The sequence below is a fragment of the Prionailurus bengalensis genome, chromosome C2, assembly GCF_016509475.1.
Source record: "Prionailurus bengalensis isolate Pbe53 chromosome C2, Fcat_Pben_1.1_paternal_pri, whole genome shotgun sequence".
In the NCBI taxonomy this organism is placed as follows: domain Eukaryota; kingdom Metazoa; phylum Chordata; class Mammalia; order Carnivora; family Felidae; genus Prionailurus; species Prionailurus bengalensis.
Genome location: NC_057350.1, coordinates 150616129 through 150641175, shown reverse-complemented (window position 1 = coordinate 150641175; position 25047 = coordinate 150616129). Strand labels below are relative to the sequence as shown.

Below are 25047 nucleotides of genomic sequence, written 5' to 3'. Positions count from 1 at the left end.
AGAAATGATGAACACGAGATACTGGAGTTCAGCAGCTTTAACCCATAAATAACCACATAACCATATTCAAATTTTCTTTTTTCACAAAGAAAAAAAGCAACACTGTAACCTATGGAAAGTGTATTTCTGAAACAATCATTTGTTCAAAGTATGCTTTATACTATTATTTTTGTAGTGGGGTGTTTTTTTATTTTACAGATGAAAGTACATCATTTGAAAACTGAAGTTTACTATTCCAAGCACTCAATTGAAATTCTTATCCTACATTTGAAAATTAACCACCACTTCCTTACAGCAAGCCTTGGAAAATCTGGTACATCGGACAGCACGATAATTAACATGTCGCATCAACTACCAGTCCCCTTTCCTCCGAAGTCATATCGGCCACACAGGGGAAACATGCCCACGCCATGAATCCTACCTCCACTAATGGCAGAGCGGGCCACGCAGAATACCCCTTTTGAGGAGAACAACTACCAAAACTAGACACGACATTGTTTAACTCTTCCTTACAATATTAAATACCTAAAAAAGACGTTAAGGAATTCCCAAGGCACAAAAGATTGGCAAAATTTCAGAAGACTGGCATTTGCTATTGGCAAGACTGGACTGGGGAGAAACAGACACTCGTGTATTACTAGGAGGTGGGGGAAGCAAAGTAGTAACCCCTATGTAATTATCCTTCAATCCCACAATCACCACTCTGGAAACGTGCCCTGAAGACACACCTCCGACAATAGGAAACTGCATGTGCATGGGCTATTTGTTTGTAACTGAAAAATATTAGACACTACCTAAACGTCCCAACATAAGAGATGGGTTGAATAACCTATGATACCTACACACAGAATAGAGTACTATACTGCTCCAATGAAAAGTGAGGAAGAGCTGTACGAACTGATATGGAGTGGCCCTGCTCTGAATACATCTTTTTCTACAGCTTTGACTTTTGGAAGCATGTTAATCTTATGTGTACTCAAAAGATAAAAGGATAGGAAGGGGAAAAAGAAACCCAACAATTGAAAGCAAACTGAAAACTAACCAACTGTGTTTCAGATGAGTATTATAACCACACTAAAAGAGGAGGAAGGGGACCATTCCAAGTATCTTATGAACACAGCACAGATAGAAGGAACCATATGGACAGGGACTGGGTTTGAAGTTATTAGCGTGAACTCATGATTTCAAAATATGTGTGTGTGTGTGTGTGTGTGTGTGTGTACCAATATATGCAAGCATGCATACGTGTGTTGTGTGTGCTCATATATGTATATACATGTATCCATTTCCCAGCTCTATTTTATGTATATATTTCCCAGAAGCGGAGACATCCCAGGAAAGAGAGGCACACTTAGGGCCCTACACCGTGGTTTCTAATGCCACCTCCCATGAAAAGGAGCCAGAACTCCTCTGAGAATTGACTGGGAAATGACTAGGCCAGGCTAGAGAAGCTAGAAGCCAAAGCAAGAATATCTTGCTGTGCCAGCAAGTTAAAACATCACTCGGAAAATGATGGAGTATGTCACAAGGACACAGGAATCAATTCGAAAGACTTTATACTGGCCAAATCTGTTATAATTTGAGCACCAAAATAATTTCAGTCATGAAGCCCTGGATAAAAACAGGAATCTGTGGCACACGGAATGATGGTAGAAAGAACGATGTCCACCATCCTTATCCCGAGAACCTGATAATTTGTTATCATACACAACAAAAGGGATTTTATAGATGTGATTAAGTCAAGGATCTTGACATGTTTACGCTGGATTAGACAGATGGGCTCAATAGAATAACAAGACCTCCTCATAAGAGGGAGAAAAGAGGGTCAGAGTCAGAGGAGGAGATGTGTCCACAAAAGGGGAGGTCAGAGAGATTTGAAGATGCTACGCTGCCACCTTTGAAGATGGAATAAGAGGCCACACATGAGCCAAGGAACACAGGCAGCCCCAGGAAGCCGGGAAAGGAGAGGGAAAAGACTTTTCCCCTTACTTCTCCCAAAAGGAACACAGGTGTGCTGACACCTTGATTTTAACCCCAAAGACCAATTTTGTACTTCTGACCTCCCAAATCATAACATAATAAACTTGTGTTAAGTCCCTAAAGTTTTGATAATTTTTTACAGAAGCAATAGGAAAATTAATACAGGATACAAGTCCACACCAGTGATTAATAGATATGCTAATTCTTATCAGTTACTTTGCAAAAAAGGGGGGGTTACATTTACCAAGATCTATACACTTTTGCTTATTTATGAGAAATATATTTTTTGAAATTTAACAGAATATTTTGACAAAAATCTTTATTAATGAGTATAAAATAACCTAATTATTTTATACTAAAAAGACTAATTCCAATTTTACTTTTTGTGTACGTTATTCATGTAACAATCTAAAGGATTAATATGCCCTCATATGTATGCCTTTAGGCATTCACAGATGTATAAATACACAAATAGAAATGAATTTAAAGTATTGAACTGTAGCTTTTTTTTTAAGTTTATTTATTTATTTTGTTTTGTTTTGTTTTTTCTGAAATTTATTGACATGAACTGTAGCTTTAAAATTAAGTCTATTAAATAAAACAAAATGGGTATCAAATTAAATTTACTCTCTGAATAAACTATTCTAGTTTTCTTAATAAACAGAAAATCATATTATCTTCTACACATATTCATATTTCTTTGTATTAACTATTTAATTATCATCTTTAACCAAAGTAATCAACCTTCTTTTTAATCAAGCATAAGAAAAGTTAGAGAGAAAATAAAGAATAACTTAGATATTTTTCTGTCTACTAGCATTTATGCCATACAACTTAAACAATTTTAAAGTATAGTTAAAAGGTATAATTCAAAAGCATTTACAAATTTTGTTCATCTACTGCCCTTGTAAAAAATAAAATAAAAATAAAGTAAAAACTTGTAAAAAAATAAAAAATAAAGTAAAAAATATAGTAAAACTATAAAAATAAAGTAAAAACTATACTTGTAAAAAATAAAGTAAAAACTATACTTAATGATCACTGTTTTGTAACTGTTTCTTATTTAGAACTGTTTAGGCATCCAAAGATTATTTATTAATTGACTATTGCTCTAAGGTCTTAATGTTACTTAAGGATTTATAATTATAAATTAATTTATGAAAAATATTTTTATATTTATGTACACTTAATTCAACATAACATACATACATAAAGGTATACTAATCCTCAGGCATATGTCTCGGTTAACTTTCACAAGATGAACACACTCCTGTACCCAGCACCCAGACCAAAAAAAGACTTTACCGGAACATTGCAAAGGCCCCTCGCAGCTCCCTCTAGTCACCACCTGCCCTAGGAATGACCACTACCCTGACTGGTAACAGCTTTGTCTGTTTTCAAATTTAATGCAACTGGATCCTGATATTTTGTATCTTCCATCTTTATCTCAGCATTAACTTTGTGAGATTTATCCAAGTTCTGAAGCATAATGATACAGCATTCATTTTCTCTCCTACGAGGTATTCATCATATGACTAATCCATAATTTATCCATTAGATTGCTGAGATGGACATTGGGATGGTTTTCTGTTTGGAGTTATGAGCATCTTTCTATATGTATTTTGGTGAACATAAGCCCATATTTCTACCGAATGTATATTTAGAGGTGAAATTGCTGAATCAATGGCATATACTATGTCTGGCTTCAATAGCTACTACCATTTTTCTGAAGTATTTGTACCAACTTACGTTCCCAGTAGACGTTTCTCAGAGTTCCACATTCTAAAACCTCACCAGCTCTTAAGATTAATTCAAAAATCTGGATTAATTAACGATAAATTACTCAATATTTATTAGCCTCTAGCCTTTAGTTTAAAAACTTACAAAGGGACAGGTTTTCATTTAAAAAAAAGGCATTATAACTTAGCTTAGTTTTTTAAATTAAAGAAATTGAAATATATTTTAGGTGATATATGTATATTATGGCCAGAATTTTCTAACAAAGAATCACCTTTGTTCACCGTTATTTTTCTCTTTGCTACTGATTACATGTTCTTGAAACCACCGTGAATGGGAGCAAGTTGTCTACACAATCCAAATCATCGTGTACTGCTGACTGCTGTGTAGGCCACACTGTTGATTTCCAACTCTGAGCAATTAATGTGGTCTAAACTCTGGAAAAAATCTGAGTTAAGCAATTGTGCTCATCAAGAATTAAATGCATGTAGGGGCGCCTGGGTGGCGCAGTCGGTTAAGCGTCCGACTTCAGCCAGGTCACGATCTCGCGGTCCGGGAGTTCGAGCCCCGCGTCGGGCTCTGGGCTGATGGCTCAGAGCCTGGAGCCTGTTTCCGATTCTGTGTCTCCCTCTCTCTCTGCCCCTCCCCCGTTCAAGCTCTGTCTCTCTCTGTCCCAAAAATAAAATAAAACGTTGAAAAAAAAAATTTTTTTAAGAATTAAATGCATGTAATTACTTCCACATAAAGTATTGATCAGCAGCCTTGAACACAGTTTGCGCTAACATTTCCAACAATGTTATGCTCCTTAGAGTGCTAGGTCTTCCATTTCACGTATTCCAGTCATGCTCAAGAAGAGGTAATTAGAAGATTTCCCATAGGCTATAGCATTAAAAAATATTTCTTATGAAACCCATGAGTTGCAAATGATACCTTTTCTATCGTAATACTATGGGCTGTAGTTTCAACGATTATTATGATGGCATTTTGTGTTTACCAAATAAACTAAATGTTTATATACATCTAGGTATAGATGTTTATAAACAGTGGTCTTAACAAATTATCCATGGGGTATCGTTCATGAGGATAAAGAATCAATAAGCAATACTGGGGCAATACTCAGAAATCATTGCCATAAGAAACAGAGTTTCTGGTAATAGCGGGTATGGTTATCTGTATTAAATTAAATCACTGAAAACAATGATAAAGGCCAGATAAAATATAAAAGAACAAGACCTTAAAAGTATTCAAACTCTGAAAAGACAGTGGAGGAACTTCTAGACCAATTCTGAATGGAAGTCTTAACTAGAGAGTGGAGTAGAAGACATGAGCGCAGACTTGATTGTACCCTGGCAGTGCCTACCACTAACCCAAGCACAGGCTGTAGTGGGGGTTGCAAGGGCCAGAAAGGTCGGAGTCCAGGTCTTCCTAGCACATGCAGTTTTGTGAATCTCCTACCCTGAGTAGGGCACTGAGGAGGGGGGATTACACTCTCTTAACAGTGATGGAGAAATTAGATCTATTCACCAACCCCTCCACACACATTCACACTCCTGGGAAGTGCTGCAGAGGCTGCCCTGGGACGTTATGATCTCAGACCTAGAGCCTCAGAGATTTGCACACTAGGTGCAAATGACCTTGGTCTGAGGTAGCCCTGATTGGCAGGGCCCCAAAGCAAACACAAAGCCTCTTAGAGGAGGGAGCATCCACAATAGGCTTCAGGAAATACCCACAGATTTCAAGGCCAACAACCAACAAGCAGTAAACATAAGTTCTCCAAGAAAACGAGATGAGTTGTACATGGGAAAGATTGTATAACAGACACTATCTCACATCACAGTCTCTTGATATTGGAATTATCAGACATAGTGTAAAACAGCCACATCTAACAAATGCGAACAAATAAAACACAACTGGAAAATAACTATAGGGAATAGGAAATTATAAAAAATACAGTAGGCTGAAAAAACAGATAAGCAGAATTTCTAGTGGTAAAAGAAGTTCTACACATGGAAAATAACCATAATTAAAAAGTCAATGGCAATGTTTGGCATGAGACTGGACACAGAAGATAGAAATTAACCAAACAGAAAATGACACCGAGAGAGAAAAATATGGAATATGTAGAAAGACAGCAAATATAGAAAGTACACCGACAAAGTTTAATGTATATGTGGCCTGAGTTGCTGACGGAGACAGAGCAAAGGAGAGAGAGAATGAACAGAGATGATGGCTAAGAATTTTCCATAATTGATGAAAAAGGACAATCCACAGATTCAAGAAGCACAGAGAATCCTAAGCAGAATATAAAGAAGTACCCAGTTAGTTACATCATAGTGAGTCTACAGAAAACCAAAGACCCTCCTTCTCTTCCCAAAAAATAGTCTTAAATGGAGACAAGGGACAAAGAGACAGATTATCTTCACAGGAAAAACAGACTTCAAGAAAATTCAGAACATAAGATAATGAAATAATATCTTCACAGTACTAAACAAGAACAAAAATAACTGCCAACCTAGAATTTAATACTCAGAAAAAAATCTCCTTCAAAAAACAATGACTTAACAGACAAAGAGCATGCCACAAGCACTCCCAAGCTAAGGAAACCTGTGAAGGATATACTGCAGTCATGAAGAAGTGGGGCCAGATGGAGGGAGTGAGAACTAAGAAAGAAAAACAAAACATGGGCGCCTGGGTGGCGCAGTCGGTTAAGCGTCCGACTTCAGCCAGGTCACGATCTCGCGGTCCGGGAGTTCGAGCCCCGCGTCGGGCTCTGGGCTGATGGCTCGGAGCCTGGAGCCTGTTTCCGATTCTGTGTCTCCCTCTCTCTCTGCCCCTCCCCCGTTCATGCTCTGTCTCTCTCTGTCCCAAAAATAAATAAACGTTGAAAAAAAAATTAAAAAAAAAAAAGAAAGAAAAACAAAACAAACAACAACCAAAAAAGCAGTATATATGTGGGCAAATGTAATTGAACACTATATTACAGTAATAATGAGTATTATATTATTACTTAATAATAAAAGAGATTTAAAGAGAAAGAAACAGAATAAGATAGACTATAAAGTATCAGGCAAGGGGCGCCTGGGTGGCTCAGTCGGTTAAGCATCCGACTTCAGCTCAGGTCATGATCTCGCGGTCCGTGAGTTCAAGCCCCGCGTCAGGCTCTGTGCTGACAGCTCAGAGCCTGGAGCCTGTTTCAGATTCTGTGTATCCCTCTCTCTCTGACCCTCCCCCGTTCATGCTGTCTCTCCCTGTCTCAAAAAAATAAATAAATAAATAAAATAAATAAATAAACATTAAAAAAAAAAAAGTATTATGCATCACAGGGGCACTGAATGGAGTTGTTGGCTAAGGTCTGTATTTTACTTAAAAGATAGCTTCTTTTTTAAGTTCAGCTTTTAATAAGTTAATGTGCATGATGTAAATTTTAGGGTAAGCAGTAAAATAATAAAGAGAGAATCTAAACACCAACCTTCTGTAGAGAAAAAAATTAGTGCAAAAGAAAGTAAATCACTATACAAGAGGAGAAATTAGAGGTGGGAAAAGAGAAAAAGTCTGAAAGAAAGTGGTACAATGAATCCAAATATACTAACAACTACAGTAAACGTAAATGGAGTACATGCTCCAGTGAAAAGTTAAGTACTGGTCAAATTAGATTTTGTTTAAATACTATGATATTTACAGGACACAGATCTACAATATAAGAATAGAGAGATGTTGGAACACAAAGAATGAAAGAAGGTATGTCAGCAAATATTAAGCAAAAGAAAGTTTTGTGATTATATTAAAATGAGCCAAAAACAAGCCTTTAGGCAAAAAGCATTACTAGAAATTAAGGTCACTTCACAATGAAACAAGGCCAATAAACACTTGAAAACAACAGCCTCATTAGTAGTCTTGATCTTACTATTTAAAACCATGGTGAAATGTCACTATATACTCATTCATTAAAAAGCCTGAAATAACAAGAGTTGAGAAGGCGGTGGGGATCCGATACTGCACTGGTAGTGTGAATATAAACTAGTATGACCTCTCTGGAAAACACTACGGCATTTTCTAGACAAAATGAGTCTGCATATATTCTACAACCACTCATTCCATTCCTAAGTATGTATCCTAGAAATACTGCATGCTTATGTGGTGCAAAATACATAAAGGAATCTCCGTTGCAGTATTTTGAAAATGCCAAAAGCTGGAAAGAGCCTAGTGTCTATCAAGAATAAATAAGTAAACTGTGATATCTGCATATACTCAAAATCAACATTGGGCTACAATATACCGGTGAAAAATTAAACCATATAGATACTTAACAACAAGAATGTCCCACAAACACTAAGCCAAAAAAGCAAGTCACAAATAAATACATACCGTATTGACACAAAGTACAAAAGCAGGCAAAACCAATCTATGTGGTTTAGGAATGCACACACAGGTCTCCAGAGGAAAGCATTGGAATCATCGCTATGGAAGTCGGGATAGTGGCCCCCTCTCCAGGGAGGAAAGGAATCGTGACTGGGGGAATTCAGGGCTGTGGTCATGGTTTTTTAACTGAGTGGCAATTTCTGGAGCACTGGTTTTACAGTATTAAACTACACATTTTTTTTAATGCACTTTTAGAGAGGAGGAGGAGGTGGAGGAGGAAACAACCAGGAAGAATTGATAAGACATTTTCTACACTCAAAAAATCATGATTCCTCCTCTTGAAACACATGTCCTGAGAGTGCCCAGATGCTATGTAAGAGGTCAGGCCCCCCCGAAGTCACTCTACTGGAGAGACCACACAGAGGATGGAGAAGATGTCCCAAGAGTCCCAGCTGGAGGCAGACACGTGAGTGAATGAGGCTTCAGATGATTCCAGCCCCAGGCTCCGCTGACCGCAAACACTTGAAAGACCCCAAGTTAGAACTGCCTTGCTGAGTTCGGTCAACCCCTAGAACCATTAGAGAGAATGGGAAAATGATAACAAGGGTTCTCATCTTACCTGGCTTTTTTATATTTGTTTATTTATTTATGAGTATAATTTATTGTCAAACTGGCTTACATACAACACCCAGTGCTCATCCCATCTGGCTTCTTTTCTTGAGGCTTTCTGCGGGTGAGAATGAGATCACAAAGCCTTTCCTCCCTCCTCTAAAGTCAGTGCTCCACTCACCTAAGCATCAGCGTAAGGCAAGGTTCTGAAATGGGGGCAATTTCTCTGCCCAGAAGACCTCTGGCAATGTGCAAAGGCCTTTCTATTTATCACCGAAGGGGGAAGGAGTGAGTGCTACCTACATCTAGTGAGTAGAGGCCAGGGATGCTGCTAAACACCCCTCGGTGCCCAGGACAACTACTACAACGAGGAACTGCCCATCTCCAAATGCCCATAGTGCCAAGGTTGAGACACTCTGCTCTAAGAGTTTATGCAGTTGGGTACCACAAATAACCAGGAAAGAAGTAAGAAGAAGGAAGCTGGGCGTAAGGTGTGGACCAGAAGAGAAAGACAATAATGAGCAATGAAAATTCCAGAGACGTCAACAAGGAAGGAAGGGAGTTCTTAATGTGCCTCTTGTGAGGGCAGCGGCTTTTCTGAGTGGTGATTTCATGTGAGAATAGATAGGAATCGAGCATATGTAAACTAGTCTCTTCACATACAGAGCTACCAAGTAAACAAAACAGTATCTTTCTCACAAGCCGGCAGAACTGACCGTAGAGCGATAGTCTTTCAACAAAACAGGATACTGTATTATTGCTTCAAAAGCCGACAACGTGATCTTGATAAATTCTTCCGATGCCATCAGTCCTAGGAATACAGTTAATTATTACAGGTGTTTATTTTCATGTTCAAAATCGCGATATCAAAGTACCTCAGACACAGATGTCAAATGCCCCACGGTCTACTCACCCACGGCTCCATCTAGGTTAGTTTCTCCTGAGTCTATAGACTTAATATGACTCTGTAAAAAATAAAAATAAGATTGCAAAATAACTCTGAAAGGAAATACAACTGATCTTTCTCCCAAAACTGCACTTATCATTCTTCATGAAGTAATTCCTTGAAAGCATTAAATACTATACACATAAATATCATACATACAATCACAATTTTAAAGTATGATCATATGAATAATATATACATACAGTGAACATACAGTTCACTATCCATGAGATGTAATGTCGGAATAAACTCATTGGCAATAGAAGCACAGAAATGTCAACCTATAAATACTGAGGACACTCCAACTGATACATAACCATCTCCAGCATGCCACACTTGTTCCCTTACTACCTCGGAAGTTGGTAAGGATGCACGTAATCAGGTGAAACAGTCCTCTCCAAGGAAGGTCGAGCCTTAGCTACCCTGTGTGCAAACTGCATCGAGATGTAGCAGTTCAAGGCTTGCCTTCACGGTTAACTAGCGTTGTTGGTCCCTCATATATATTCTATCTAAACCCCAACCCTGTGCCTCCCTGCAGAATGACTCCCAATAATGTTCTGGAGGCAGGCCTGAGCAGCTTGGCTGTGAGCTCCCTGGGTGAGTTTTCCAGTCCCCAGCTGAACGCTCCACACAGAAGAGTTACTCCGTGAACATGATCTAAACAAAACAGTAGAAGGGCGCCTGGGTGGCTCAGTCGGTAGAGTGTCCCACTTCGGCTCAGGTCATGATCTCGTGGTTCGTGAGTTTGAGCCCCGCATCAGGCTCTGTGCGGACAGCTCTGTGCTTCTGATTCTGTGTCTTCCCCTCTCTCTGCCCTGCCCCACCCCTACTTGTGTGCTCTCTCTCTCTCTCTCTCAATGTCAATAAACATTAAAAAAAATTAATTTAATAAGCAAAACAATATAAACAGGCAATGCAACCATACTAGTGACGTGCGGAAGCCCTGCAACTTAGTTCTGTCCCCTGGCTCAAAAAATAATACATATATGGTATTTTATATGTAATAACAAGTAGCAAACAAAATATAAGATTACCTTGGAATAAAAAACATAAGCAATTAGTCTGGAGGGAAAATGAAGCTACGATGATCCAATGGTTCTTCTTAAAATATTTGGTAAATAGAAATGACTATATATAACATATACATAAGAACATATGTGTAGGTTTGGGGGTTATCAAGAATAAATAAAATCCTTACACATATATTTGAGTTAGGAACTAAAATATTCCCAATTCTCTGCATGAGCTTCCCACACCTCATTCATTCATTGTTGGAGATAATGACTGTCATGAATTTATCATTTCCTTGGCATTTTTTCATAGTTTTACTAGATATACATGTGTCCCTAAATAGTGTACTGCTTGTTTGGGTATTTTTGAACTTCACTGAAATGGCAGAAAACTGTATACAGTTTATACAAATGGGATAGCATACAGCCAATAATTGTGGGGGAAAAAGAAATTTTTAAAGCTGTAGGAAAATACTTATGAGTCAAAGTTAAATAGAAACAAGACAGAATACAAATACACAGCATCGTCTCAACCACATACAGTGTAACTCATATGTATGTTAGACGGTTTCCTACACACAAGTGCATATATGCAAATTGAAAACACTCTTGAGTAAACAACAATATGTTAACAATGGTGGTCTCTCAGAGTGGTGGAGTTATGGTGATTTTTTTCCTTCAAATCTCACTGTAATTTTCTACATATTCTTTAATAAGCATATATTTTATAATTTAAATAAGCACAAACTGCCTTTAAGAGAAAATCTTAAAAGACATATGCTGTTTAAAAGCTAAACATATAAGACACTTGAAATTGGTTTTTTCAATCTATGATTACAAAAAAAAGACCACAAAAAAATAACATAATACATAATAATAAAAAAAAAAGTAGCTTGTCATGATAATTTGGTTGAAATAATTTCACAAAGTTCCAAAAGGGGCACATAACTTTTGCTGAGTAAATACGGAATTGACGTTGAATAAAATATTCAGAGAAAGAGGTCTTTCGACTTACATAAATCTATTTAGAGGTTTATGGATTACTAAGTAAAGAAAGAAAGCCCCACGCAGTGTTTGTACTCTGATCTTTCCTGTACATATATTTTAAAATATAGATAATGCACAAACACAGATGAAGACAAAAGTTTCCAAGGAAGAAATCACAGGGACCCACAAGCAGAGGTTTCCTTTAGGAAGACAGATGCCGGCCTGGGAGGTGTGTGTGCTTTCACATTTCATTCTCCGCCTTCCACACTATTGGAATTTTCTAGTCATATTACGTGTATTAATTTTTTTTCTTTTCTAATGTCAAGGAGGGTCATCTCGATAGTGGAATTATGGGCTTCCTTCAACTTACTTTGTTCCCCTGTTTAATTAAAAAAAAAAATCCCTACTGAATGTTTCATTGATTTACCAACGTTGATGTCTTTTGATATATTTCTTTTTCTAGTAAGCATGAAGGCATATAAATTAGGAAAAGAAACCAGGAGCACTAGTCTGCAGAGAGGGCTCACCTGAGATGAGCCATCATGAATTTAAAGTGAGACTAGTTAGGGGCGCCTGGGTGGCTCAGTCGGTTAAGCGGCCGACTTCGGCTCAGGTCATGATCTCGCGGTCCGTGAGTTCGAGCCCCGCGTCGGGCTCTGTGCTGACAGCTCAGAGCCCGGAGCCTGTTTCAGATTCTGTGTCTCCCTCTCTCTGACCCTCCCCCGTTCATGCTCTGTCTCTCTGTTTCAAAAATAAATAAACATTAAAAAAATTAAAAAAATAAATAAATAAAGTGAGACTAGTTATAAAAAAATAAATAAAAATAAAATAAAATGAGACCAGTTATTTTGTTGTTTTTCTCTAGCCGTATCTAGACACTCAAAGCCGGAGGTGGAGAATTAACTGGGACCAGAATCAAGGTCGGCCAGAGGAGGGTACTGGAAGAAGAAAGCAAAGGGCGTTACAGGTTTGCATAAGGCAGTAACGGGGACTGAACAAGGGACTGGGAGCTGAGTGAAGAGCAAAGTGAAGTCATTGGCCCTCGGGAGGGCAGGACAGTGAGCGGAAAGGGCTAAGATGAAATTAAGCCTCAGTTTAACCGAAAGGCTGCTGGAGATGGGGAACAGAGGAAGGGGGCTGAAAATCAGGGGTGGTGGCCAGCCAGTGTGACACTGGAAATGAGGTCATGGATGCTGGCAGCTGAGAGGAGGAAGATAAGTTCACGAGGAAAGAGGGGGCAGAGAGGCTGAGGTGTTGGAAGGATGGTCCGAAGGGATGTCTGGTTTCCCAAGAACGTGGACAGGCACAGCATGGAGAAACTGACAGTGAGCTCCACGCTAGAAGATTCCGAGGAACGAGCAGCAATGACCCAGGAATCTGTAGGAACACAGCACAGGGCGTAACACAGGCCATCTCCTGAGGGTGCCAGCTTCAAAGCTGGGAGTTTTAGCAGAGGAGCAAAAAGCATGGATGCCTACCCCACAGTCAGGCTCACTGCGGGGAGGAGTGGGGGGCAGAAAATGACCCCCTCCGGAGAGGAAAGCTGCACCTCAAGGGCAGGCCAGCGCTCTGCAATATTAGTCAGTACCTCAGAGAAGCTGGAAATGAGCTCCTGTAGCAAACTATGTATGTGAATTAATCCACGGTTCATAAAAGGGAGGAGGGAGACTCAGAATAACATTTGTGTGGCAGAGAATAAACACATTTATCATATTTTGAAAAATGTAAGAGCACACTCTCTCTGCTCTACCCACTGCAGCTGAAGTCAATACCTACCAACAAAACAATATTCACTTAAAACAAAACTCTGCAAAAGACAGGAAGCATGTCTTTTCTTAAACAATTATCTCAACGCCCAGGATAAGTGAAGATCTCTTAATAATGGAGGTTATGATTATATTTTTGTATTAAAATCTACCAGAATAATTTTATCACTTCTTGTGCTTGAAAATTAGAATTGTGATGGCTTTTTTTGTAGGAAATTATAACCGCCACGCAACCACTGCACTTTTAAAAACTAACAAGGCCAGAACGTAAGAAAAAAAAATACGAGAAAATCCTCTTCGTCAGCTCGTTAATCACCAGCGTTTTCAAAAGGACACAAGAAACACAGTGAACATTAGGTTAACATACATCATGAGTTCCCGAGCGTATTTCCTTAATCTCACTACTTCCTAATTCCCAGCCCAATTCAATAGAGGCCCAAAAGAGCGATGGTATTCACCACAGGATTTCCCCATAGCGCTTCCCCAGATGTTTTACTGCTCACACTGTCCCTACTTTTTTTTTTTTTTAACTAGAGAGGGAGGCGGGTATGATGACACACTGTTTCTGTTAATAAGAAGGGAAAATAGCAATTATCAGCTTTTGCCTGGACCCTTTGAAAGCTTAATAATGGTTTTAAAGGTGCCCTGCTAAATTGTTTCCAAATATTTCCCTCTTTAAAACATAAAACGACCAAAACTTCATTATCGTTGGGAAAAAATGTTTACAAAACGTTAATTCCTATACTCACGTGTCTGTGTATAAGAAGTATCCTGAATTTTTTTTTTTTTACCAAAAAATAAAAAAAAAAAAAAAAAGATGTCTATGAGTCAAATAGGCAAACGATGCCTGGTGCCAGCATGAAACTGAAGCTAACACGAGGTACAGTCCCACCGCTCCCTCCACCCGGCGGGACCCTCCTAACGAGTGACCATCACCCCAGCCTGACTGCCGTCTCCACACCCACGGACGGCAGGCCTGCAGCTCCTAGACAGCTGCTTCAGGGGAAGCCCAGAAAGTTCTGGGTGCCAAGCCACTGCCACTGGGCACAATTACTAAAGACGAACCACACTTGATACCTCAGATTAAGGCAGATCAAGCTACTCTCCCAGATGCATTTTGAAAAATACTAAAAATACTTATCTCCATATGGAACAATAAGGCTTTCAAAACACAGTCCTAAACACATACACATGAATGAACTGCTCCCTCAGGCCACCAGGACAGAAGATGCACTGTGCTGTGGACAGTTTCACAAAGCCATGCTGTGGACCGCTCTACAGGACACTTAGAGCTGTGCAGCCCCCTTTGCTCCCCACAAACCAAACAAACAAACTCTCAAATAACCAGGAAACCGCTACCTGAGCAAAAATTAAAAGAATTATTTCAAAGCACAAAACCCAAGAGGTTTTAATATGCTAATCTGCACTGTGAATTTCCAAGGAGCTGTAGGATGTCGGGTAAGTTCCCTTTGCCTGGTGGCATCAGCAGGGCGCTGTCACCTCTGTCATACCTTTGGCATCTTCTGGACAGATTATGAATCAATTCACAGAAGCAACCACCTACTCTCCACAGTGCAAAATAACATGCACAAGAACTCTGTCTATAACTCAATTTGGGTCCTTCATTTTAGTCGGTTCTCCATTCCCTTCACTAGTTTTTCATCAGAGCCATCAACACTAAGTATAAGAACAATAAACACACAGCTAAGGCCAAATAACAAATGCGATGAGAAAAATAATGGAAAGATTCTGGGCCCAGCCATGATTCAAACTAGGAAAACAGCCCAAAGAAAGCCAAATGACCTTTTCCATTTTATTTGCCTAAGCTCGCTCTACCTAAGTGCCATTATCAAGGAAAAAAAAATACCGCCAAAGATTTTCCACTATCCTAATTATCTTTCGACCAGGCACACTATTATCTATTCCCAAAAGGGCCTATATTAAGAAAACCCTACAGAATACCTCCCACCCTGCACAGAGTTCACCCATTCTTGGGAGAAATGAGGAGATCCCTCCTTGGTGTGGCCTCCTCCCTTGTATGGAGCATAGATAGCATTACACAGAGCAGATGCGTTCTCTCAAAAATACACACACACCGTTCCTGAATGTCCATGAAGACTTTTAGTTGGACACATTTGCTTGTTCCTTGAAAACCTAAAGCGTTCTCAGCTAACGTAGGCAGAGAAAAGTGTTCCACAGGAGAACAAAAATAAGAGAAGAGACAAGGACAATTCTCCCCATCCCAAATAAACACTGTGCCACAAGGTTCCAAGATGGCTGCAGGGGCAAAATCACCGTTGCCAGGCATCCATGTGTCGGTGCAGTGAGTTACAGAAGTATAGTCGTGCCAAAAGGACACCTATACAGTACTTAAAAACAGACTAAAAAGCAAATTAAAAGAAATTAAAAGCAAACATAGAAGAAGGTGGTAAGTGAAATTCTAATAATTTGCAAACCCATGACTGTACAACCACAATTCTGTACTTTACAGAAATTAGGATTCAACGCACTTAGGATGATAAAGGCTTGAAATTGGGGACAAAAGGACCCTACCGCCTCCCCTGAACACACCTCTTAAAAAATCAGTGACCTCCACTCAACATTTGTACTTCAAAACTTCACACTTTACGGTGAACCTTCTAGAAAACTACAGTCTCATTTGGGGATGACAATCCTTTTTGTTTTTTAATTCCAAACCCACAATAAAGTGGAGATGTTCGCTTCATCTTAACTAGAAACCTCAATGGCATTTTGAAAATCTCAAGTGTTTGTTATTAACCATCAAATAAGACTGGAGATACCGTGTGACAAACGTCAGCTTTCTCTTCGTGTAGCTCCCCATTTTGTCAATGACATATACTGTATTCCAGGCTAGGAAAAAAAATAACATCACTCATGAGCCATAACTGAACAGAAAGACTACTTTTTGTGGGCAAAAACTGAAATAAAAGATAGGACAATGATTTTTCATTGCTACCCTTCTCACCAAAATTAAAGAAAAAGTGAAGTTGAGCTTAACTTGGAGAAATGCCATCCTCAAAAGAGATACTGTGCATAACTGGACAACATAAGTAAATCATGATGATAATACATTCCCAGCATTCCATTCTTGCCAGGTTAAATTTCTTCATGACGTTTAATACTAAAATCTATTGAAGTGTTTTCTATAGACATATTTACCCTGCTTGGGCGCTATCTGAACAAAATACATTATCAAGAGAGAATGTATTTTTCTCCAAATGTCAAATTTTATTACAGTCAACAGATAAAAATATAAAAAGGTCACTTCCCTAGAGACAAATAAATACCACAAGGATTTTAAAATTACTTCATTCTGACACCAAATTCCACAAACAGGAGAGACAGCCACATTTTTATTAGGAACGTGAAAAATTCAGTGTTACTCACAAGAATCGTTCCATAACTGAAAAGGAACTCTTCTGTTACAACTTGAGGTCGAAACACCTGTGTGATGAGAGTTTCCACAGATTAAATCCTGAAAGCCGTCTAAGAAACCAAAAATGAAAATATTTTGGCTGAGTTGATACTTCTAGGCTCCAGCTTACCTAGACAGGAGTCACATTTCTATTATTTTTTTCCTAATAAAATAGTACCTGAGAAGTTACGAGGTGAAGCACTATAGGCATCAGGGGGAGACACATCTTCAGCTGTTTCGCTTGGACTGTTGATGGGTGTTTACGACCAGAAACATTGGCCAAGGCGTTAAGAATGTCACCTGCAAAGCACATCCGGGATCATTCATGAAGGTTACAGACCATAAATACTTAGGGACCACTGGTCATGGCTGGAACACTAATGGGATTACTACAGTAATTAATCTCTAAATAAAAGAAATGGGTAGGGGCTGTGCTGTTTTCTTCACACATATTGAGATTATAACAGAAAACTGTAGCCTCTGGGGACAGAATGGATATAAGCTTCATCTTTCATCTAGTAATTCTAAGTAAAATTTATATAGTATTGGTTTTATAATGATTTTTCTTCCCTTTTTTTTTTGTCTTTTCTAAATTTTAACCATGAGCACTTCTTACTTCTGTAAACAGGGAAAGGGTATTTAAAAAATTATATATGAACACGGGTGTATGGGTGGCTCAGTAGAGTGAGCATCCAACTTCAGTTTAGGTCATGATCTCACAGTTTGTGAGGAGCCCCATGTCAAGCTCTGTGCTGACAGCTCAGAGCCTAGAGCCTGCTTCAAATTCTGTGTCTCCTTCTCTCTCTGCCTCTCCTCTGCTCATGCTGTGTCTCTCTCTTTCAAAAAAAATAAACATTAAAAAAATCTTTTTAATTATAAGTGAGCAGATTATAGCTTGCAATTTTAAATAATAAAAGAGGATGGAAGTAAAAAAGATCAATTCCTAAAACTTCTCATTGGATGAAAAGTCCAATAATAAAACTTACACTGTGGACATCTGAATCTTAGCATCACACCCTAAAACAGGATGAGTCTGGCACTAAGCAAGTCAACTACCAATCGACCACACTGTAGCCTTCGGGTTAACCTTTAAAAGGTTATAATCCAGGGGCGCCTGGGTGGCGCAGTCGGTTAAGCATCCGACTTCGGCCAGGTCACGATCTCGCGGTCCGTGAGTTCGAGCCCCGTGTCGGGCTCTGGGCTGACGGCTCAGAGCCTAGAGCCTGTTTCCGATTCTGTGTCTCCCTCTCTCTCTGCCCCTCCCCCGTTCATGCTCTGTCTCTCTCTGTCCCAAAAAAAATAAATAAACGTTGAAAAAAAAAATTTTTTTTAATAAAAAAAAAAGGTTATAATCCAAAAAATATTTGAAATGTTCTATTTTCAGTCATTAACAACCAAAAAAATCTCTCAAAGTATTAGTAAGGAGCAAAAAGATACCATTAATCAGCCATAAAGGTATTTTCATTATTCTGATTTAATACCCTGAATTTCTGAGTATATTTTACCATAAGGAACTGGATCAAATTTAACATTTTAAACATTTCTGGTTTATAGCTACATCTGCTGGAAAAGCATGGAATGAAATTTAAGCTAAATGTACACATTCCTTAGATTACTTTTAATTTCTCCAAATAACAATGAAATAATGATCAGCCAGAAAAAAAAAAAATCCTTTGCAAATTAATATTTTTATTTAAAGCTTTTCAAACCGAAGAAATTTTCAAACTTTGAATTTTAATATCAAAATTCTTTAATATTAAATGCTAATCCTTATGCATTTTTAAATTCTCTTAAGGGTAAATAAATGTGTGGCTGTAACCCGAAAGAAAAAAAAATCTTTTCTTCAGAATTAGGCAGAAGGAAATCTTGAGAAAGTCACCTAAAACAAAAGGCCCAAACCCAATTTTAAGCTCTGACAATCTTTTTCTCGTGTTTATTTTCTAAAATTGCCAGTTTACCACAGATGACACCGCAACGTAACCTTTAGCCTGCTCGTTGCCTCAGTCATGCCGCTGATGTAAAATAATTGTAAAAACAGATAAAGCACATCCTGAGTTCAAATCTTGAAACTACACATTCAAGAAACGGTGTCACGGCGCTTTCCTGTGTTAAGTGAGAAACCAGAAGAAAAAAGGGGCGAGGCCTAAAAGCCCAAGCGCAGGAAGGGAAGCGTCAAGGGGCCTGAGGAGAATTTACCCAGGATCCGCGGCAGCTCGTGCACAATGTGACGGATGAGAAGGTCCAGGCACTTGGACAGGTGTTCATTGCTGCTTTGCAGGTCCTTGCCTGGAGTGGTCTTTCTGCTGTCTCTCTCGATGTACATCACCAGTCTACGTACAGGAAAGTGCAAAAGATTACCTCTCATGATAAAACAGTTGATAGCATCCGTCTGAAAACGTCGCCAAGGCAAATGTTTCCAGGGGGCACAGTCCCCGTCATGCTGACATTTAGATTTTAGCAATTTGTCAGGCACCGTCTGTTTTTTGCCTTAGAAAAATCTACACGTTTATGAGGAAAGAAAACAAGGCAACTCTGAATATATCTGCCAAGGTATTACCAAACAACGCCCTCATTTCATTTAGCCTTGGCCCACGAGAAAGAAACCGCATTCTCCAGATGACGGATGAAAGGCAGAAAAAGGCGTCTGGGCAGAAGAACGCTCTTGGAGTTTCAAAGGTTCAAAGTTAAACCACAAGTTGTCCGCGCTCGTGTTGGTCATTAGTACTAAACTTGCTTGGGACCTCAGGCAAGTCACATGAATTCCAGCTCCTTCACTAAATTATGTACATGAATCCAAAGAAAGATTTTCATCTCAACACTGGGTGATACAGAGAACAGACACTACATCTAAACATCTGGCTTTCACATGTCCCTTTGTCCCCTAGTTTTAGGATATCTAAAACGAGACTTCTACAACCCACTGGCATTCAGTAGACGTCAATCTCTGACCAACTGTGCCTAGCCCAGACCCACGGAACATATTGGGCCATCACTCTAGATATTGAGGGTGTGGTTAGAAACTTATAGGCTCATGTTTCATCCCGTTTGCTGGACCCACCAGGCACCTTCCCAAGTGCCCATTCTCCTCAACTCTCAAAAGGGCGGCGAGTTCACAGGCTGCATCATATGAAAGCTTCTTTACATCTCCCGATGCCAACATCCCTCTTCCCAGCTCCGCCGTCCCTACCCTTTCACCCAACCTCTACTTCCCAGAGAAAACTTCCTACCAACTCCTACCGTCAACTGGGAAGAAGTGGTTTTGCACAAAACGCTTAAAAGTATACTGATATCTTAACGCTTAGCATTTACGTGACCCTCTTTGTAGATTTAGTCATGCTTTTGTCTTTCTGCTATTATCTGGAGCGGCACCAAATCACAAGTTTATTTCCATCCACCAGTTCGTATCCTCCGCTCGAGTCACTGATTACAGTGCCGGCCACACTCTAACAAATAGATGGCATTAGTCAAAATGAAGGAAAAATACTGTTAAGTCAGCAAAAATGTATCAATACTACTTAAAGAATTCAGAGCACATAACTGCTCGATGATGAGTAAACCACAGAAACGAGAGGTGAAGTGGAAGCTAAGAGTTTCACGACATGTGACACGATGACTTGGGGCAGCCCGTCAGCCAGCCAGGAGCTCCCAGCGATAGGCAGCACAACACGTTATCACTGGGGCCAGGTGCTTCCAAGACGAGAGCGGCAACTCCAAGAACTTCTTGATTAGTCGGCGCTACTCCCTCAGCCCAATCTAGGAAGCAGGACCTGAAAATACTAGACACACAGAAACTCATCTTCCTTTTCTGCTTTCCGAGATGGGTTGCCTGACAGACACCTCCCTGCCCAGCCTCACCATCTGTCGAACAGCTTTTCCAAAGTGAAAGGGTATAGCGTCTCCTCCAAGAGGAGTACTTCAAACACACCCTCTAACCATTATCTGCTCTTGATCCTCCTTGCGTGTTCTTCCACTGTGATAGTTCCTCGACTTCGGGGAAACTTCTCTTAATTGACTCCATGACATCTTCTCCCGATCCATCGGCCTTTTCTTCTCTTACTTCCTGCTTTATTATCTCCCATCATCTACCATTTCATTAAACCCTTGCCCCTTTTCTTCTCTTTGCACCCATCTAGCCAAAGGATGTCTGCATGAATCCAATGATTTGCTTTCTGGATGCCTGCAGAGAAGGCTGCTAAAACTCAACACCACCATAAACGCGTGACACCAAGAATGAACGGCCCAGAGCAGTACCAAAATCTGACTGTATTTCATCGGTCAATGTATTCCCAGTCTGTTTTCAAAAGTTTCTTCTCTTCAAACCCCCAAGTGCCCACCCTCTCATGAGAGCAAACAGAAAGCATCATGAAGGAACTCTCCTTCCAAGTTCTCAACATGCGCACCTGTTATGTATCCCGCCCTCGACACATTTCCTTCCGTCACAGCGGTGGACCAGTAACTCCTTCCCTTCCACCTTCTCAGAACCTTATAACTGACAATTACTCATTTTCCCTTTTATATATTTACTCTCTCCCACTTAACAAAACACTGTTCGTGTTCTTCTAGCAAATTCCTCATTGTCTCCTTCCCATCTCATCAAACCTCTTAAAAGAGGGGTGCCTGGGTGGCTCAGTCAGTTAGGTATACAGCTCTTGATTTCACCTCGGGTTCTGTGCTGGGCTTGGAGCCTGCTTAAGTCTCTCGTCCTCTCCCTCGGCCCCTCACATCTGTGCACACATGCGAAAGAAAGGAAAGAAAGGAAAGAAAGAAAGAAAGAAAGAAAGAAAGAAAGAAAGAAAGAAAGAAAGAAAGAAAGAAAGAAAGAAAGAAAGAAAGAAAGAAAGAAAGAAAAGAAAGAAAGGAAGGAAAGAAAAGAAAGAAAGAAAGAAAACAAAGAAAGAAAGAAAGAAAGAAAGAAAGAAAGAAAAGAAAAGAAAGAAAGAAAACAAAGAAAGAAAGAAAGAAAGAAGGAAAGAAAAGAAAGAAAGAAAGAAAGAAAGAAAGAAAGAAAGAAAGAAAGAAAGAAAGAAAGAAAGAAAAGAAAGGAAAGAAAGGAAAGAAAGAAAGAAAGAAAGAAAGAAAGAAAGAAAGAAAGAAAGAAAGAAGGAAACAAACAAGTCTTGAAAGAGAAATCTATACCTAGCACCCTCCACAGTTCCTCCTACTTGCTCCTCAACCCACCCCAGTCTGACTCCTACCTACCACTCACTTCAAGGCCACTGACAACCTCCATGACATCGAATCCAGCAGGTACCGGTCAGCAACATTCAATACTGTTGCCATGCCTCTTACTCCTCTGTATGACACCATACATTTCTAGTTTTCTTCTTCAGCTTCTTTAGTTGGTCCCTCTCTGTGGCTTTTGTCCTAAATACTCAAGTTTATCAAGACTCAGTTCTAGGACCACTGCTCTTTTCTTCCTACCATTTGACCCATGCCATCTCATCTCCACCAATGATTTGATTTCCCACTATGTACACAGATGTTTCCCAATTATGTATCTGCAGCCCAAATCTGGTCTCTAAGCTACAGATCTATATATTCCACTGCTGACTCGACATCTACTTTTGTCTGTCTCAAAGGTACTTCAAAATCTACATATCCCAGCAAAACACAATTATCCCAACAAACATGGTTGTCTTTCAGAGTATAATATCCCATTATACAATATCACTCCCAATGCTATCAAACAACCCAGAAACCTTAAACTCATCCTTACACATCACCTCCTTTCTCCTACTTCTCACACGAAGTCAATCATTAAATGCTCCCCAAATGAAGTGCAAGCTTCCATACTCCCTTCTCAACTACAACAGCCTCCAAGCTAGTGTACGTCCTACTCTTGTCATTCTAACCCTTACACACCCTGTATCTATGTGGATCTTGTCCATCGAGTTGTCCCTGTGCTTAAAAGCCTTCATTGGAATCTCAATGTCCTTAACATGTAAGTTCTTAAAACTCCCTATCAAGACCTTCAAGGCCTCCAGAGTCTGGCCCCCAACTACACCTCCTACTTTGGCTTGCCATCTTCCCCTCCAGTTAAACTTCCCACCCCCCTTCCCTAGCAACAAGATATCACGTCTCTAACTACAGGACGCTTCTCTTCATTCCTTGCCAGTCAACTCCTACACATATTTCATCATTCACTGTAGTGATGACCTTCTTAAATTCAACCTCTCAATGATACAGTCTCATAGAACAGAATACATTAAAGCCCTTACCCAAGAGCAATTTTATAATCTATTTTTTATTATCCTTTTTCTTTTAATATTATTTATTGTCAAGTTGGCCAACATAGTGTATACAGTCTGCTCTTGGTTTTGGGGAGTAGATTCCCATGATTCATCACTTACATATGATACCCAGTGCTCATCCCAACAAATGTCCTCCTCAATGCCCATCACCCATTTTCCCCTCTTTCCCGCACCACCACCCCCCCACCCCGCATCCACCCTCAGTTTGTTCTCTGTATTTAAAGAGTCTCTTATGGTTTTTGCTTCCCTCCCTGTTTGTAACTATTTTTTTCCCATTCCCTTCCCCTATGGTCTTCTGTTAAGTTTCTCAAGTACCACATCCCATGAGTGAAAACATATGATACCTGTTTTTCTCCGACTGCTTTACTTCACTTAGCATTACACCCTCCAGTTCCATCCACGTTGCTGCAAATGGCAAGATTTCATTCTTTCTCGTTGCCATGTAGTATTCCATTGTATATATAAACCACATCTTCTTTATCCATTCATCAGTCAATGGACATTCAGGCTCTTTCCATAATTTGGCTATTGTTGAAAGGGCTGCTATAAACATTGGGGTGCATGTGCCCCTATGAATCAGCACTCCTGTATCCTTTGGATAAACTCCTAGTAGTGCTATTACTGGGTCGTACGGTAGTTCTATTTTTAATTTTTTGAGGAACCTCCACACCGTTTTCCAGAGAAGCTGCACCGGTTTGCATTCCTACCAACAGCGCAAGAGGATTCCAGTTTCTCCACATCCTTGCCAGCATCTGTTGTTTCCTGAGTTGTTCATTTTGGCCACTCTGACAAGCATGAGGTGGTATCTCAATATGGTTTTCATTTGTATTTCCCTGATGATGAGTGACATTGAGCATCTTTTCATGTGTCTGTTGGCCATCTGGATGTCTTCTCTGGAAAAGGGTCTAGTCATGTCTTCTGATTATCTGATAATATTTGTCATTCAGGAAATTTAAGAGTACCTAAGAGCAAAAACTATGTCTGATTTTGCTCACCATATCTTTCAACTCATGAGCACAGTTCCTGACATGAAATAAGTGTTGAATAAATATTAGCTTGCTAGACGTATATTGCTTTGAAACTGCTGTGAATGCTGCTGCGTTGGTCTCCCAAGGTACAGGTCCAAGAGCTGCTGAGGTACACACATAAGAGTGGAACCACAAACATTCCACTATCGCGTCACTGCCCAACTGCTTCCTAATGTATTCCCAACAACCAGGTAGCAGTTCCTTCCAAGTTACAAGCTCATTGGTAGCTACCAGTATCAGATTTCATCTTTACTCATCTACATCTTGTGGTCTTCATTTGAATTTTCACCATTGTTAATACGGTAAGCATATTTTTTTTGTTTGGTCATATTCCTCTTTCGTGAAATACCTGGTTCAGTTTGGGGTGTTTTTTTTTCGGTTTTTGATCTTTTGTTAGTGACTCATAGGCATTATTTATGTGGTCTAGATCTTTCCTTTCCCCTTCTTTTTGTGTTTCACATTGAAGTCCTCAATTCATTGGAAATTGACTATTATATGGATTGGGAAGGAATCCAAATCCATTATTCTTCCAGGTAGATAACCACTTGCCTGGTACTATGGACTAAAAAGGTACTTCCAACCTCTTTTTTTCCTCAGAACAAACTGAGGGTTGATGGGGGGTGGGTGATGGGTATTGAGGAGGGCACCTTTTGGGATGAGCACTGGGTGTTGTATGGAAACCAATTTGACAATAAATTTCATATATTGAAAAAAAAATAAAAAAACAGAAAAATAAATAAATAAATAAATAAATAAATAAATAAATAAAAATAAAAAGGTACTTCCAAAACTAAGTGTGAAAAAGGAAGGGTAAAAGAACAAATATATGGCAAAATCTGATTAAAAAGCAGCTGATCCCTAGATTACCTCCTCTTCCCAGTGAATCTAGGTGACTGCCACTGAACTTGCACCCAGGCAGACATTGAAGTCTGGAGATT

General features: G+C 39.5%; 1 protein-coding gene across 2 annotated transcripts in view; it reads right to left on the bottom strand.

Annotated features, from left to right (window-relative positions):
• Positions 1-25047, bottom strand: part of ULK4 (unc-51 like kinase 4) — a 592138-nt gene that overhangs the window by 373486 nt on the left and 193605 nt on the right. For both annotated transcript variants that reach the window (XM_043595665.1, XM_043595666.1), the window contains 5 exons: positions 19027-19160; positions 17009-17130; positions 16803-16859; positions 9599-9650; positions 9402-9496 (listed from right to left, as the gene is read on the bottom strand). In XM_043595665.1, coding sequence (XP_043451600.1) covers positions 9402-9496; positions 9599-9650; positions 16803-16859; positions 17009-17130; positions 19027-19160 — 460 coding nt within the window. The remainder of the gene's footprint in view (positions 1-9401; positions 9497-9598; positions 9651-16802; positions 16860-17008; positions 17131-19026; positions 19161-25047) is intronic.